The 17564-nt window shown below is 45.6% G+C and overlaps 1 protein-coding gene across 1 annotated transcript; it reads left to right on the top strand.

Moving 5' to 3' along the window:
* Positions 1-12166: 12166 nt before the first annotated feature.
* Positions 12167-15867, top strand: LOC309437581 (putative deoxyribonuclease tatdn3-A; the record flags this gene model as incomplete). Its single annotated transcript, XM_082048123.1, is given in 4 exon segments — positions 12167-12296; positions 13567-13629; positions 15735-15781; positions 15784-15867. Coding segments are annotated over 4 exon segments (324 nt in total).
* Positions 15868-17564: the final 1697 nt, after the last annotated feature.

Raw genomic sequence — 17564 nt, 5'->3', positions numbered from 1 at the left:
AAAAGGAGACAAGCCCAGTTCGTGAGATCTTGGAGGTATCTGTCTGCTGTGGATTCTGTGATGTTGGCCAGTGTCCTAAAAACTGAACCTTGTGCTCCCTCTCAGCACCTGTGTGGACATGTGCTTGTTGACATAGCAAAATTTTGCTGATTATAAACCAGCAATGAATGAGGTGAGTTATATATGACATTCAGTTGTTCTGAGGGCCATTAGGGAAGTGGAGGCTTTGTCTCCCAAGGGCAACTTTTACTAGCTCAGTGAATACACAAGTATAATACTAACTTAGTCAATGACCACCTCACGTAAAAAATCATGCATCATACCAGCCCATGGTGAAAGCATTTGGCTTTAAGATTTGGGCATGCCTCTTCTGTCTCAGGTGCCTGTGTTATTTTTCAGATTAGACTCTTGCCTGTCTTCATAGTTAGAGCATCTTACCAGTTGCCCCTTTGGAAAATGGTTTGTAATTCATCTGATGTCTGCCTTTTGGGGTGCAGGACTGCAAGGCAAGGGTTTGGGTTTTTACCCTGTCCTGAGGAGAAGGCAGGTGGAGAAGGTATCAGCTCCCAGAGAATAAAAAAAATGGAAGCAAGAGTTTGTAATGTAAACCATACTGATCTTAAACTTTTGGTTTCCTCTACGTTTTCTTCCTGAATTTCTTAAAACAACATTGTCAGGAAAGTTTGTTGTTCTGTTTTTGTTTTGGTTTTTTTTCTGTCTATAGCAGAACAGCTGTGTTGTTCTGCTTTTTGCCCAGGGTTAGCTTATTAAGTTTAAACATATGTTCCTGAACAGTTTTCAGCCTGCAGCAGACAACCAAACTTGAATAATTTGTCTCTGTTATTACGCATATGCAGATCAGTAACACCTGAATCTTTGCTGAATGTTTTACCCAGAGTAGTTACAGCCATTTATTATCCTGAATCTACAGGCGGCATTTCCATGACACTGGGTGACGGACAGAATTTGCCTCCAGATGGTGCTAGGGAACAGGTGTGTGATAGTCTTAGGAATATTAATGTGACTGACATTAATGATTAATAATGATGTTTGTCATAGGAGATGCTTAGGCTTACATGTGGTTCCTGTAGCCTGTGCGAAGGGAAGGCTCCCAGTATCGCATGGCAATGCAATCAGCTATGGAGATGCTCCTGGTGAAAGGTCAGGCAATGCCCAAGTGTTTGCAGAGTTACCAGCTTCTATGAAATTCTTAGTCTAGGATGAAAACACTGGTTCTGTAAAAGAGTATTTAGCCTGCTCAAAATCCCTTTCTCTGCAAGAGGGTAACATTGCTCTGGTTCAGGCTTAGCCATATGCTCAGATCTTACCTGGCCTGAGCTCTCAAATCCTTTTGCTGCTGCGGCATTGCAAAAAACAGTTGACAAGTTTATATCCCGCAGCTCCCAGCTCATCAGAGCTCTGCCAAGGGCTGCCAGCTCCACATGGGCTATGGGGGTTCTGCGAGACAGCCTGTGCCCCCCAACCTTGTAGCAGCGGGGCTCAGAAGTGCTTGCGGTGGTACGGGAGCGTGGTTGGGGCTGGGGAAGGATTCCCCCTGGGTGAGAGAAACCTGGCACTGCAGCAGCCGTGGGCAGGACGAGCCTGGCAGGGTGCCTGTGGTAAAACAGACCGGCTTTGTCCTCTCCTTAGACCTGTGGCGCCTGAGCTCGGTCATGGTGTAGGTGGCCTGGCGCTCCAGAAAAGGAAAGCGCAGGGTCATTCCCACCCTGCCTCAGCATCCCCAACAGCAAACAAGGGTCCGAAGTAGCACCCTTTCCCTGGTGCCATTGGTTTTGCTGTGCAAACTGTGCCTCAGCCGCCTGCAGCCAGTGCCAGGGGGGTGACAGGCGCTGGAAATAACATTTGTCACTGCTTTGCACAAAAACCCAACTTTTTAAGAGGCTCACTTGGGACTGGTGGTAGCTCTAACGTGCCGGGGGAGGAAGTGTGGTGGAAATGTGAAAAACATCATTAATCTCTCAGCAGTCATCCTGTGTCTTTAACACGAAAGGAGAATTTAGCTGGGAGCTGGCATTTCTGCCTGCAGTCCTGGGCTAATGCCTGGTCTGAAGGGACTTGAGAAGTCAGAACAGCTCAGGCTGCCGTGTGGCTGCAGACCATGAAACCCTCTGTGCCCACAAAAGCTGGACTTTGCAATAGCAATGTCTGTGCTGAACCCCGTTGCAGCTGCTCGGGTTGCCTGGACAAGCCACGTCCCCTCCTATGTAGCACAGGACACTGCAGTGCCAGGAATGTACTGGGGGAAGGACCCAGGGCAAATTTAGCTGAATGCCGTGTTTAGCTTTCAGGAAGCCTGAGGGGAAATAGAGAGAAAGCACAGAGTTAGTAGAGACTCAAGTTTTCTTCTCAGTCATGCCATTAATTTAGGGGAACACTAACAGCCCCAGTCAGCTCTGTCTCACGGAGGTGGAATGGCACAGACAGTCTGCAGCAGTATGGGAAGCAATAGGTCTCAAACTCCATCTGATACCTTTAGCCATCATCTTTCCTCAACGTGATGGAAAAATCCAGAAAGGTGATTTCTTTAGCATAATTAGTGCCTTCAGAGTGCCTTGCTTGTTAGGCAGGGCTCTGTTATTGATGCAGCTCTGGCTTGTACAGCTTCTGCCAGGAAAAAAAAGCTCCATCTCACTTGGTTCTTTCCAGGCTTAAAATAATGCACTCAGATGCACTGTGTGCACTGAGGACTCCCACACGTGCAAGGACTTACAGCTAGGGCATAGCTTAATGCCAGGCATGAATAATGAGGGGGATGCGTGGTAATGGTAATAATGTGAAGGTACTTTCCACAGGCTGAGCTTGTAAATCTACAAAGTTTCTAAAGTGAGTGTGTCTGTTGATAGAGACAAAATAGTGGATGCCATCAGCAGCTATGAAATCACACAGAGGTGCTTTGTGCCTTCCTTGTTCAATGAGCATCTTGAAGAAGTAGCAGAGGCTGGAGAGGTGCTGAAATTGCAATTCCTTGGCTGGCTGGTGTTGACACCCTTTTGTCACCCATGCCAGGTTGTTTGCAGGACTCATGTGGAACAAGACTTTGACTTTGCCTGAAGGCCAGTTTACTTGCAAGAGTGGAGTGAGTACAGTAGAATTAAAAGGTTCAGCATTAAGTCACTTGAGCTCCTCAGATCCTGGAAATCCCCTCTGAGTTCAGGACTGACAGCTAAGTGCCTGTCTATGGGCTCTATCCATGCTCACTCAAATAGTTTTTGGAGGGCTGCAGGTGGAGCATTCTCCTGGGGCCTTGTTTTTAGTCATGGGCTAACAGGGTGTGAATCTGCTGAACTCTGGGACAAACTGCAAGGGTGATGAATTTTTCCAGATTTCTACATGGGAACAAGCAAGGACATGGTAATGAGGTCAAGTGGATGACACGCTGTTTAATCTTGCTGTTTGTTGTGATAAGAGTTTAAACAAATTGACCAAAGTCTTTTACTAGAGGTGCTTCCAACAAGCCCCTATGCAATGCATAGATAGGCTGTCTAGAGGCAAAAGCAAATAAATAATTGGCTAGAAATGCAACTTTCATCACTAACGAACTTCTGCATTTGTTTGTTTTTTCATTACTGCAGGCTGGGGCTTGAGCCTCTGTTCCCATTACAGAGCAGGAAAATGAATTTGAGAGGCTCACTGGCTTAGTAGAAAGATTTGTTGTTCTTCGCCTTGCTTTCCATACACAGTACAAAGGTACAGCTGAGATCAAAGAAAGGATATGAATTGCCATAGCACCTACTTGTCTCAGCATTTTCTTCTTCAGCAGGTGGTTATTCATCCGTTCATTTCCCCTGCTGGGATTGGCTTTTCTATCGGTGTGGGACATGGGCCCCTCAGTTCCAGAAGGACAGGGAACTGCTGGAGAGGGTCCAGCGCAGGGCAACAAAGATGATGAAGGGAGTGGAGCATCTCCCTTATGAGGAAAGGCTGAGGGAGCTGGGGCTCTTGAGCTTGGAGAAGAGGAGACTGAGGGGTGACCTTATTAATGTTTACAAATATATAAAGGGTGAGTGTCAGGAGGATGGAGCCAGGCTCTTCTCAGTGACAACCAATGATAGGACAAGGGGTAATGGGTTCAAACTGGAACACAAGAGGTTCCACTTAAATTTGAGAAGAAACTTCTTCTCAGTAAGGGTATCAGAGCACTGGAACAGGCTGCCCAGGGGGATTGTGGAGTCTCCTTCTCTGGAGACATTCAAAACCCGCCTGGACACCTTCCTGTGCGACCTCATCTAAGTGTTCCTGCTCCAGCAGGGGGATTGGACTAGATGATCTTTTGAGGTCCCTTCCAATCCCAAACATACTGTGATAACCCTCAGTGCCCTACTTGCTGGCCCCACCACGCAGGGAGTGCAAGGTATCACCTTCAGAGCCTGGCAAACTTTTGTTCACCCTCTTTGAGCTGCTGTGAATTACAAAAAAGTGAGAAAACACAGTGAGGATCATTGGCCCAATGAATTCATGCCAGGAACCGGAGCTAATACTCATCCTCCTGAATGCGCAGTGTTGTGCACAGAGAGATGCTGTCAACAAGGTGCTTAGTGCAAACAAAGGAGATCGGTGCTGTTGCTGTGTGCAGGTCTGCTGATGAAAACAGTGATGTGGTTTACCTGAAAAAGCAGAAACAATGATGCACTGGGACAAGGAGTCTGTAGGAGTATGGTGCAGCCGCTTCTGCCCTAAAAAACAGTGTAATTGCACGATGCTGCTGTTTGACTTGGCTGCTGCAGAAGGCTTTGGTGTACCGAGCCACTGGTGCGTAGAGTGCTTGTCACATAGTGACTGTGCAGGTGGCATCAAGGATCTTAAGGCAAAGCTGTAAAAAAGCTAGAGATGTGGCACATGCACGGAACAGGAAGATCTGGCTTGTTTTCAAAGGGCTGTGGTCTGAAAAACAAGCTACTTCTGCAATGGCACTTGGGGACACACTCAATGTCCTACCAAAGCAACAGTGAACATAAAAATAAATGGATTTTGCCTGCAATGCCTGGGTGAGGCAATATGCCTACACATACTGCCTTCAAAGGCAGGTGAGGCAGCATGGTGTCCATGGTCAGTGGCTGCAAACAGATGAGCTGGCCTGCCATGGCAGAGCACCAGCACCACGGCGTGGCTGAGCAAACCTTCGTCTTCTCAGCAGGGGTTCAGGTGCAGCAACCTGAAAGACCATGAGGCTGCACTGATGTGAGGGGAAACAAGGATGCAACCTCCTGGTTTGGAAGTGCAGGGGTGAGACATGGAGAAGTCACAGTACTGGGTCAGTGCATGGACTGTGTCTGGGGCTGGCAGTCAGAGCCTGTCTGCAGAGGTGGGACAGCTGTTTGTGCTTCCACCCTGCACCATCTCTATTGATGAAGCCCGTAATGCTAAACAGCGGCAGAGTTGTGTCCTGTGGTGCTGTTGTGCAGGATGTCCTCTCCATCTATTGCAAGTTCCCTGTGGCTGCTGGCACTTACTGCATCTGGGTCACGCTTGTTGCCAGGGGATAACAGCTGATGTGTCCCTGCCTCCTCCTCCCCCCGCAAAGGCATCCTGGCTCCATCACAGCGTGTTTTGGGGTTCACCTGATCCAGAGCAGGGCAGACGGGCAATGCAGCACCACAGTCCGGGTGAGGTACCTGGCTCCTTCCCACGTGTATTTTGTATTTCTGTGGCAGGGTATGGACACTAGGTTTAACTTCTTTAATATATACATTCAGATTTTGTGTCTGCTTTTTTGGTTGTGCCAGGACTGTATGTTCTGGCACCAAAGAGTGCAAACAGACACTTGACTCCTTGTCAGTGCCCAGCTGCTGTACTGATCAATTCATGTGTCCCCCGTTGATAGGAGACGAGTTATCTAATGGGCAGCACAACCTATAAAGCACTTTTTCTCTCAAGGATTTGTGACCTCCTCACCGTGGCAATGCCAGGCTCCTACTCATGTACTGTGATGCTCCCATTACAGCCCAGCACTCCCAGTGCTGCATGTCCAGTTCCTTGTGTGTCTCCCTGATCCCTGCAATGGTGCCACCACCTCCTCTGCGTGCCCTCTGGGCTCTGCTCACCACAATACCTCAGCTTTCTTCTGCATCCCTGTGGCCTCCCTGTAATTCCCCAGCTCTCTTCCACATCACCTGCCCATACCTATTGAATTGCCATTTGGGCAAGAAATATCATGTGCTGAGATGAGTCCAGAGCAGGGCAGGTCATGTTTGGATAGCTGCTGGTGTCACACTCAGCAGCTGGGAGTGTGCCTCCTCCTGATAGTCCTGAGGGGGACTTGAGACATTCAGTGTCAGCTACATGGCCAACAACTCTCACAAATCTTGTGGGAACTTTGTATCTCCAAGAGCTCTGTCTGCTTGCCAAATTTTATTGACTGTTGTCAAAAATGGTGAGTTGTGGATGTGGACCAGGGGCCAGCATGGCCACGTTAACTGATTTCCATGGGAATGTGTATCTGTCAGATGCTAAGTCTCTCAGGTGGAATTGGACCTGCTACTTGGGACCTCCTGGGTCTGCTCAGCACATGACCATTGGTGAACCCATGAAATGGAAAGGGCCTGGGATTATCTAGCAGGAAGGTCTGTCTTTGTGAAGTGCACTGCCTGGAGAGGGCACCTTTGAAGTCCTGCTTGGCACTGGCTTATTGGTATAAATATATAGAGAGAGCATTTTTGTGCTCAGAACATTTTTGGACACACAACAAAGGGGGAGGAAGTGAACAAATGGAGTGAGCGCTGCGGGAAAAGTTAAATGGACCCTTCTGTGAGAGCTCCAGTCAAAGCATCACTAGGTAACTTCCCTTCTCTTCAGGGGTCTTTATTCTTGCCTGGGAAAGTCACCGTGGAAACCCAGCTCTGTACTACACAAGACCTCTGTGCTGAGACAATGGCAAGTAGACATACAGCACTATATAATATGCATGAGAAGATGTCAGTACTCTCAAAAATCATCCCTTCTGCACTTCCAGTGAGTGCAGAACATCCTCTGCCAATCTGTGTCCCTGTGACCATTTATTCGAAGAGGTTATCTCTTGATTGGCACCTGGAGGCTGCTGTGGTATCAGGATGCTCAGAGTCTTGGAGTCCTTAACGTGCCCTTTTCTGGGAGAGGTGCAGCTACACACAGTGGTCTTGCTTCATCCCTCAGTGGATGCAGTTTGTGGCAGGGGAGGGTGAATACTGAGGCATCACTGAGAAAGGCAAGGGCTGGCCCTGTTGCCACCAGTGGCAGACAGAGTTGAGGTTCAGCGGGAGCCCTGCTGGCAGAAACTGTCTTGCCCCCATCTCCCAGGGATGGGGAGAAGTCCTTTCCCACTTAGCCCCACACCACGTGGCACTGGATGGGGGTCTCATTGCTGGAAGCCCACAGGGAAGTTTTACCAGAGCTGAGGACAGGCAGCATGGGAAAATGTTGTGCCCGTGTGCTGTTTGCTGGTGCAGTTCCTGACCATGTAGTAGCTCTTGAACCGCCCAGAGCGATGAAGGACTCAGCTGAAAAGGCCGAGTGGGACTGGTCTGGTAGGCGGGTTCAAGGAGACTTGTTCCCTGGCTCTGACAGCTGCCATTCCTCTAGGAAGGACACCACCCAGGACGAGGCTGCCAGGGACAACTATGAAGTTGCCAAGATGCCTTTCTCAGAGGTTTCCCAGCTGTTAGAAGATGAGGCTCAGTTCAGCCAAATCAGGAAGCATGGGATCTTCTTCTGCTCACTAGTAGAGTTACCTGGATGACTAATAGCAGCCCTCCCACGCTCTTTGAATCTCTCTTTAAATTTCTTTCTTATAGGGCTGAGTAACTAGGTTACTCAGAAGCTGTTAGTAACACAGTAGACTGATTTCCTCTGTCCCAGATTGTTATTTTCATGATTTGCGTTTCAAGATGCACGATAATACAGTTGTGTATGGTTTACCATGGCTCAGCTTAGCACCCAGCAGTCTTTACAAAGTGCATGAGCTGGTTTGTTACAGGACATGGAATCTGTCCTGCTGCTCTTTGAGAAATACAAAGATAAGCTGGTGGCCACTGGTGAGGTAGTCTGCTCAGATTTCTGTGTAACCAAAGGTCATTTGATTTGACTATATGCAAAATGTAATCTCTGGCTGCTTACATTCCTCTGCATGGATTGACATGAAATTAGTTGGGATTAAACCCCAAACTTTTATTTTCCTGGCTGAACATCCATGCAGGAGTAAAATGAAAATTGCAGATCCCACAAGGGGGATGTATTGATAGGAGATGTTTGAAATGCAGGACATTGTAGGGAAGCTAGAGATGTGATTTCAGTCACTTAGATATTCACCAGGAGTATTTTCACAGCTGATGTCACACTCTTATGACACCCCGCGGGCTGGTGAAACAGGGGGGGCTACTTTCAAATACAAAGGGCTACAAGCAGGGTGCCATCCCCCTTTTTTAGGGGGGTACGGGGGACTTGTTTTTTATTTCACGTTATTGTATTTCCAGATATGTTGCCTTTCAGAGAGAGCTGCTTTCATAGAATCATATAACAGTTTGGGTTGGAAGGGACGTTCAAAGCTCATCCAGTCCAACCCCCTGCAATGAGCAGGGGCATCTTCAACTAGATCAGGTTGCTCAGAGCCCCATCCAGCCTGGCCTTGAATGTCTTCAGGGATGGGGCATCTACCACCTTTCTGGGCAACCTGGGCCAGTGTTTTACCACCCACATTGTAAAAAATTTCTTCCTTGCATCCAGCCTGAATCTCCCCTCCTTTAGTTTAAAACCCTTACCCCTTGTCCTGTCGGAGGAAGCCCGGCTAAAAAGTCTGTCCCCACCCTTCTTATAGACCCCTTGTAAGTACTGAAAGGCCACAATAATGTCTCTCTGGAGCCTTCTCTTCTCCAGGCTGAACAACCCCAGTTTCTCAGCTTTCTGAACTGTTTCTTCATTGTGAAGAGCTTCTGTGACTCTCTTGAGAAAATTAAGCCAGTAAAGGCACAAGATCCCCACAATTTGAAGTTCATTGCATTTTGTGAAGTCTTAACTGGCTCTTTGTGCAAGCTGGGCTGAACTTCACTCCCTGGCTTGTGTCCCCACCTCAGCAACACAAGGAGCAGCAGAGTTCTTGTGCTGCAGCTGGCCACAGTGCAAGTGCAGTGCCAGTGCAAGTCAGAAACCTTTCACACAGTGTCTCCTTTGTACACGGGACTTTAACTGGGCTCAACACCTGTTTCCTGCATCACAGCTCCACAGGAATCCTCTAAAGAACATGAGGGGTTGTTTTGAAGTTTGAGTTTATCCAAGTGTTCAGTGGCTCAAGATGAAAAAATAACAATACTTGTGAGCACTTACATCTAGGATAGTGGTGTCTTTTCCAGATGTGAACTAGAAAAATGTTCCTTTCCAGCTGTGCCTCTGCTAAGGATGTAGGAGACTTCCCAGCTCTTCTCCAAAAGGAGACTTTGTTTTATGATTCTTTTAGCACTCACATCATCCTTCCAGTGGTAAATGGGTTATGCTCCCCTAGAAGGAGCACTCAGGATTTAGACTTGTGATAATCACTCTCATGGCTTCCTTTTTTCTCCCATGCTGCATGATGTAGCAGATGAAAGGTTCCCACTGAAGGAGAGAAAAACAAAAGTGGGCCTGCTCTCACCCCCAGAGAATTTTGCTAGTGCCTGTGCAAGGCTGCACCACAATGATGTGCCTCATGTCCAGTTACTCTTAAAAACTCCTTCTTGACCCAAGTTCAGGTTCCAGCATTTGATATACATAACTTGCAATAGAGTGGGGAGGATGGGGCAATGAAGCTTATGTTCTTCTTATTATAAATATGTATGCTGCATACGGTTTATATACATGGGGAAGGGTTATAGCTGTATTTGCACGGGTGCTCAGGGCACTGATAGAATAAAAATGAGCTAAATCTCATACAACACTTGTGAAAGACTCTCTTAAACTTCAGATGGATGTGAACAGCAACAAAAAGGAAATAACATATGTCCAGCAGTGATCACTGGAAAACAAATATTTGGAGGAAATAAAAGATCAGTATTCCAGAGCAGTACTGCTTTGCAGTGCACTGTCTGTGTAATCTGGCCATAAGCCAGTTTGAGCGATTGGGAGAGGGTGTTTTGGGTATAGTCTACTGCCAGCTGTTCCACTTAGACCCTTTTGACCTGGCATAGAAGATACAAAGGTGGAGCTGGAAAAAAAGAGCTGGGTGTTTATCCCTGCCTGCTGCTTTTGGTGTCTGTCCAGTTCATGGCAAGTCAGAGCAGCCCTTGCTCACTCCCTCCCCGCTGGCTCTAAGTGCCTGCTCAAAACAGTGTTAGGAGTGAGTCAGTGTAAAGGTTTGGGAAACCACTGCAGGGTGGTATCCTTCCCCCAGACTGCCTGCACTGTAGGATCAATCTGTGACCAAAAACCAGGTGAGGTCCTTTCCCTTGTACTTCCAGTAGCAAAAGGATGCAGATCAAACGGTGCCCTCCATGGTAACAGTTCAGTGCTGTCATAGAACGATAGAACAGCTCAGGTTGGAAGGGACCTTCAAAGCTCATCCAGTTCAACTCCCCTGCAATGAGCACGAAAATCTTCAACTAGAACAGGTTGCTCAGAGCCCCATCCAGCCTGGCCTTGAATGTCTCCAGGGATGGGGCATCTACCACCTCTCTGGGAAACCTGGGTCAGGCTCTCACCACCCTCATTGTAAGAACTTTCTTCCTCATGCCTAGCCTGAATCTCCCCTCCTTTAGTTTAAAACCATCGCCCCTTGTCCTGTTGCAACAGGCCCTGCTAAAATGTCTGTCTCCATCTTTCTTATAGGCCCCTTTAAGGGACTGAAAGGCCACAATAATCATCTTAGTATGTGTTTAGTGGATGTGCAACACTATTAAAACTGATGGAAGTAGAAGGAAAACTAGAAGGAAAAAGCAAAGGTCCACCTTGCTTTTCCACAGCTATTGCGTCTGCACGCAGCAGTGGGTGCACACTGTCCTCCAAACCACCTGTGGCTGCCTCCCCAGGTGACCTCTGCTCCTCGCTCTCCACCGTGCTCCCAGTGCCAAGTTGAACTCTGTTTACCCCCACAGCTGCTCTTTATTGCGAAAAGAAGGCTATTGCTTTCTAAAAGTAAACAAATTCAAATTTAAGATACAAGTGATATATTTGCTCAGCATCACTCTGCTTTCCTGAGGTGTGTGTTTGCATCGGGCGGAAACATGCACCCTTGCTTAGCTAACAGGCAAGCGATTGTTTTCCTGAAGGAGGAAGGTAGGCATTGCTCCTGTGGGGTTTTTTGTCTGTGTGTTTTTGTTTGTTTGTGGGGTTTTTTGTTTGTTTGCTCTTTGTTTTTGTTTTTTTTTTTTTGTTTCGTTTTGCCTATGCTTACACTGAGGTGATGGTAACACATCTCTTGCCTGGAATTTACGTCTCAAGACTCAGCCATGTCAAGAGAGGTGGGCAAAAAGCACAGGGGTGCTCCTTAGTACTGGCCTAGTAAAGTATGTAATCACAACATGTACCTGAACAAGTGTGTCAGATGGAAAATTGCTGAAACAGAGAGGTAGAAAAGTGCTCTGACTGGGGGGAAAACGATGAAGGTAGTGGAACAAAACACCTACTGCCTCAGCATTACCCAGTACAGTGGGGTTTTTTGAATTAGAGTAGGAAAGTATGATTTCATTATGTTTATTTCCTCCCCATGGACTATTTTAAGCAGATGTGTGTATTCCAAATTTTACTTACCTAACGGGGGAAAATGTATATAATTTCTACTCAGTTAAAAACAATCAGGTTTATGCATGCCTTGAAATATAAGCATGGCAGAAGACAACAGACCAGAAAAAGGGGCTGCAGGCCTGGATGAGAGCTAGCTGAGCAATTACAGCAAAGATTTTTCCTATATTTGCAAATCTCAATATGGACCAGGCGGGTACTAACTGAAAAATGTGCCCATTACCATTCCTCTGGTGACTGATAAAAAGTTAATTTGATGGTACTTATCTATTTATCAGTGGGCTGAGAGAATCTCTGCAGCCATTGCACCACATGGAGGGCAGGATTAACAGATCCAAGCTCTGCATTTTCCAGTCACTCTAGTATCGACTATAATCTTGGAGTCTTCTTGTCCTGCTATAAGAAAACCTGATACACAGTGTTTGGGTTGCTCAGTTCTGCAGCCTGATCCCATCCCCCTGGGTTTCTTATGTGCATTGCAAGTGTTCAGGACACACTGCTCCTTAACTTTGCTGGGAGACAGTCTGTCACTCTTGAAAGGGTACAAACTGGCTATTATTTTTCTTTTCCTCGGGCTGTTCCGTGGCATGATCAGGTTAGTCCTTGCAGAGTTCCTGGAAGCCATTTCAGCAGGGTTATAATTGGGTTGCACAAGCCTTGGCCTTTTGCCTTCTCTTCCAACTATCATTTTCCACCACCTGAATCAGCGTAGAAGGAAAAGTGATACTAGCAGGGATGTGGGCTTGGCTGTGGCTGGCTGGGGGGTGACTTCCACACCACGAACAATGTCAATGCCCCCATAAACTTGTTTTCCTTTGGAGTGAAAATGAGACACTGGGATTTTTTCGATTTTAGAAAAAAGCGTGCGAAAGAAACATCACATCGTAGTTTGAAGCTGAGCCTCCCACAGGCTGTTGTTTTCAAACAAAAGTGCCCATTTTGAAATGAGAGGCTAACTTTGTTTTCAGTATTTCCCAGGTAAAACCAAACATTTCAACACTTCTTAACTGAGAGGTCAGAATGAAATTCAAAATGAAATGTTTTGGTGTTTATAAAAGAAATAAAGTTTGCCAAACATGTAAGTAACTTTTGTCCCTCAAAAACACAGCCTCTCCCAAGCCAGCTCTTTGTCAGGAGATGGTGAGAGCTTCGCTTTCACCCCCATCCATCCCAACACTGCACAGCGCTGCTCTTGCCCCAGGCTCCAGCTGCTCCATCACCTCCCTTGGACCTGATGGAGGTACGAAGTCTTTTCCTTCCAGCATCTGGATATTTACCTAGGGAAGAGCTGAGCAGACAGGAGAGCTACTGAGCGTACTAAATCACCCTAGGTAAAAGGAGGCAAGAATGAGCCTTCCCTATCCCTTCATTTAGGCTGGGAGGAGGAATGTTGGGGTGTTTCTGAGGACAGTGGTCCCAAGCTGCCAGCGGGGTCATGGCTGTCGCGTTCTTTCACCACTGTGTTGCTCTGACCCGTGCCCTTTCAGTAGCTTTGTGAATCTCCCTTCTGGCATCCAACACCGCTTTTGTCCTGTGTGTAGCCCAAGGCCGTTGTACAGCCAGCAGAGAGAAATACCCGAAGCAGAGTCATTCTCAGGATCCAAGTTATTTCACCTTCATTCCTTTCCTAAGATTTATAAAAGCTGTAAGCTGTTTGTACTGTCTGAGGTCTTAAGGGACATAAATACTCTTGTTCAGCCTGTGTTTGCAGTTCATTGGAAATATAGGATTAACTCCAAAGGCTTAAACAGTCCGAATGCCATTCATGTAGAGCTGGTACTTATTTCACATATTGCTATGTTGATTACTGTAGTGGGACTGACCTTCTCATGGGCTATTCGATCTTATTTTCCTGGCTGCACCGGCAAGATAAGTTAATTAAACAGATTCCACTGGAGAACATTTGCTTGGAGACTGATTCCCCTTCCCTTGGTTAAAACAAAGAAGTATAGTCAAAAACAGGTGGATTAGTCCCTACATTTACGCTCCTTTAAAATCCTTTTGCTATATTGAGATGGGGACCAACTTTTTGGCAATGCCTGTTGCAATAGTAGAAGGGATAATTGTTTTAAACTAGAGGATGGGACTTTTAGGCCAGACCTGAGGAAGACATTTTTTACACTGAGGGTGGTAAAACACTGGCCCAGGTTGCCCAGAGAGGTGGCAGACACCCCATCTCTGGAGACATTCAAGGCCAGGCTGCATGGGCTCTGACCAACCTGATCTAGTTGAAGATGTCCCTGCTCATTGCAGGGGGTTTGGACTAGATGAGCTTTGAAGGTCCCTTCCAACCCAAAATATTCTATGATTCTATGCATTTTAGGAGCCTTAGTGATATCTAATATTTACATATGTTCTTTCTTCCTGTCCTGGTCTTATTATTAAAATACATATATATGTATATATTTATATTTGATAGCCACAGGGATCTCACAAGATAGAAAACCAAATTGTAGGTGAGCTGTTGGGCTGACGTGATATGACGTCTGCTCCAGTAAAACACAGCGATGAAGGCATTCACAGACACCTCAGGGATGTCAGGTGCTGGGCAAGTGCCCGAGGTGCTGAGCGCCCTCTGTTTCCAGCACTGCTCTCAGGAGCTGGGGGTAGTGTTGAGTGGGTCAGTGCACATGTGGGAGCTGGAAGTAGAAGGTCAGGCTCGTCCCTGCTCTTGAAACACCTGGATGAAGTAGATGTTGTCGCTCATGATGCAAAAAAGCTCTAGATGCTCTGGGGTTGTCCTAGTGAAGCAGCTGCCCACTGGCCAGCAGCTGTGATAGTCATGTAATGGCTGAAAGGGGCACTAGGCTTCTATTCCCTGATAATAAAAGGGAGGGAAATTTCTGTCAGAGATTCTGGGTTTGTAGGTAATCTGAAACAGCTTGAATCTTGCCAGGTGTGCTGCAAATGACAACTGTTTGAAAGGGTCCTTGGTGAACACTTGGAGTGCTTTCTCAACACAGGAGCTCCAACAAGGAAAATCCCTCTTGGTGTCTGTCTGTCTGAGTTCCTGTTAAAATGATTAACACTGCTGGAATGTTAATGCATTTTCCATAATGCACTGTCGCAGCAAGGGTCTTGAGCAGGCATCTTTTATTGTTATTCAATCTAAACAAAAAAACTCCTGCTGAGTTTTAGTTAAGCTGGGGTCAGCCAGCATCTTGCCCATCAAATAGATGTAAACCTTTAAAGAACATGGCTCTTTTCCTGCCGATAACCTCTTCAGAAAGAAACTGGGAACTTCAAGCTGTTACTAAATATTTGTTTTTCCCCCATAGTAAAAGTAGCAACGTTTCTCAAGCTTGGTTGAGCAATCTGTCTTTAAAATACAAGCACATTTCTGTAGTAGGCTCTTAATGGCTCAAAATTCACATGTCCCTTCCATTTAATTTTCAAAGGATGTGTATACATGGACCAGGTAGGTAAGTTACAATTAATCAGGTAGTGAAAGAGAGCTGGAAAACTAAAGTTATATTACGGTGTTTTTTTCATTAGTATAGTGCTTTAAATTATTGTAACTCTTAAGTTATCTGAGAGCTGGAAGAAGACCTAGAAATGAAGAGGACATTTTATCCTCGTTGCTCTAAAGGGTGGTTTCACCAGTTAATTGCTTCAACGTTGCTAAATATTCCTATGTAGATAGGGCAGGGAGTGGGAGATCTCAGTGGACATTCTGCATCCACAGAAGGCGACATCTGAGTTACTCACTTGGGATTCTGCTACAGCCAGTAGAGAAAACTCTTGGGGAGCAACTCCTTTCACATTACTGAATCCTTATATGCTGAGCTGATAAATGGGCTGTGTTAGTGGAAATCTGCAATATCTCCCTGTTGTACTATTTAGGAAGGGATGAAGTGCAGCTTAGCTGTTCCTTGGGTTACGGGTGAACTGAGCCAACCTGCTCAGACACAGCTGGCTGCATCTGCACGACTTCTCTAATCACCTCTGTCCCACGGTCCTTTGATGGGTGAGGTTGATGTCACTTGACCTGTCTCACGGAAGAGCTTTGTTGATTATCTTTTAGGAAAGAAGTTAAGCAGAGAAGATCCAGATTGTCTACCAGCACATTGCTGTGGTGAAAGGCACGTGTCAGTGGAAAGAGTTTGTGAAGTAACACCAAAAAGTGCATTGAAGCTTTTCCCCAAAGTTAACCAACATTTGAGTGAATGAGCGCTTGTCAAAACCAAGAATGTTCATCCAGGACAACCCTTCTGCAGATCATGCTTTTTATTAATTTTTGTGGGCATATACACTTTTCTTACTATGTATAAAGGGTTCAGATGGAGGTTACACTTTTTGTAATATATGAAGAGCCTATTAATCTCAGTGAATAAGAACCCAATAAACTTTACCAACTGTATTTGTTCACATGCTTTCTTTTTGTATGCGAAACTTATTTTGCATACATAATTATTCCCCCGCTTGCTTTGATAGGAAACTCAGAGGTAAAATTCCATTACATATATGAAATTGATAGCTCACTACAAAAGGAAAACCAGATGGCAGCATGACAGAAGTGCCAGATGTACATTTCTGCCTCTTTTATATGGATGGAGACACTGAGAATCACAAATTTCTATTGTTTACGGTAGAGGAGTTCATCACCCATGTTTTAAAATTCAGAACTTTTCTCCTGTACTCAAGCGTATACTTCTATATTCCTGTCAGTACATCAAAAATTGAATCGAGGTCATGAGCAAACATGCCTACTGTGCACAGACATGTCCCAAAACTGAGGTGGCCAAACACCTGGAGCTACAAGCAAATTTCAGTTAAGTGCCTTGTGTAGCACTCTGGGTGGGATTATGGCTTTATCTTGTGGGGAGGGTGGGCAAATGTTGCTGGAATGAGGACTGCATAAGAGGAAGAGGATGTTTACATTTTCCCCTGTATTCTCTAATAGCTTTCAATGAAGAAATTTAAACATATGACTCTCCGACTACTTTCTTTCAAGTCCAGCTTACTGAAGTTTGTTTAATATGCTGCTAAAATAGTTCATTTCTAGCTCAGTTGGAACTTCAGATCTTTTGTTCTGAAATCCCTTTCTTAAGCTGATGTAGTTTTCTTGTTTAAATGACTTATCTGGAAGACCACGTACCTGATGCCTTCCTACTACGTAGGTCTTCTCTACACCAAGAGATCAACTTTTGCATTGAAAACCTTAATCAAGAGTTAAATGCATGATAAAATAATGTTTAGATTTTTGGCTCTAGAGACTGAAATACATCGTTTAAAACATTAAACAAATAAAATCCTGGAAGTCTTAACTGTGTGCCTGCTGTACATAAAATTTCTGGGTTTATTTTAGAAGTGTTGGTATTTTGGCAATGTTCTACAATCACAGTCCAAATACATCTGCTACTTGGGCACAAGAAAGCAATTGCTGTGGAGTAAATTAGTATCAGCTGCTTCACAGTGACTGCTTGATACATAAGATGTTTCAGTCTTTTCACTACATTCAGGTTTCGTTAATGTTTGAGTATACATGAGCAATTTCTGTCTCTATCACGGAGAAGCATATTCAGGAGAGCCTAAATATTCAGTTAGAGGGTAGACTGAAAAGGACAACAGCAGCTTGAAGCTGAACTTGTGCTGTAAACCTTGATATCAGTGTTCTGTCTTTAGCTTAATAAATTGTCAGTGAAATGCAGAAATCCAAGGACCTGTGCTTTAAGTGACCTCCTCCAATGGATGTTTCTGACAAGATAACTTCCTCTTGCTGGGCAACTATGTCCTTGGGCCTCCTTCTCACACAAATGGGTGTAAATCAGAAGTAGTGGTTGTGAAGCCTATGAAATACAGCAATGCAAAAAGTCAGGAGATTAGCTATCAAAGCTTTGCCTTGATGTTGTCAATTTGTTTTGCCT

Source organism: Streptopelia decaocto, assembly GCF_964273445.1.
Source record: "Streptopelia decaocto genome assembly, chromosome: 3".
In the NCBI taxonomy this organism is placed as follows: Eukaryota; Metazoa; Chordata; class Aves; order Columbiformes; family Columbidae; genus Streptopelia; species Streptopelia decaocto.
Note: the sequence above shows the minus strand (reverse complement) of the source record. Positions and strands in the feature narration are given on the sequence as shown.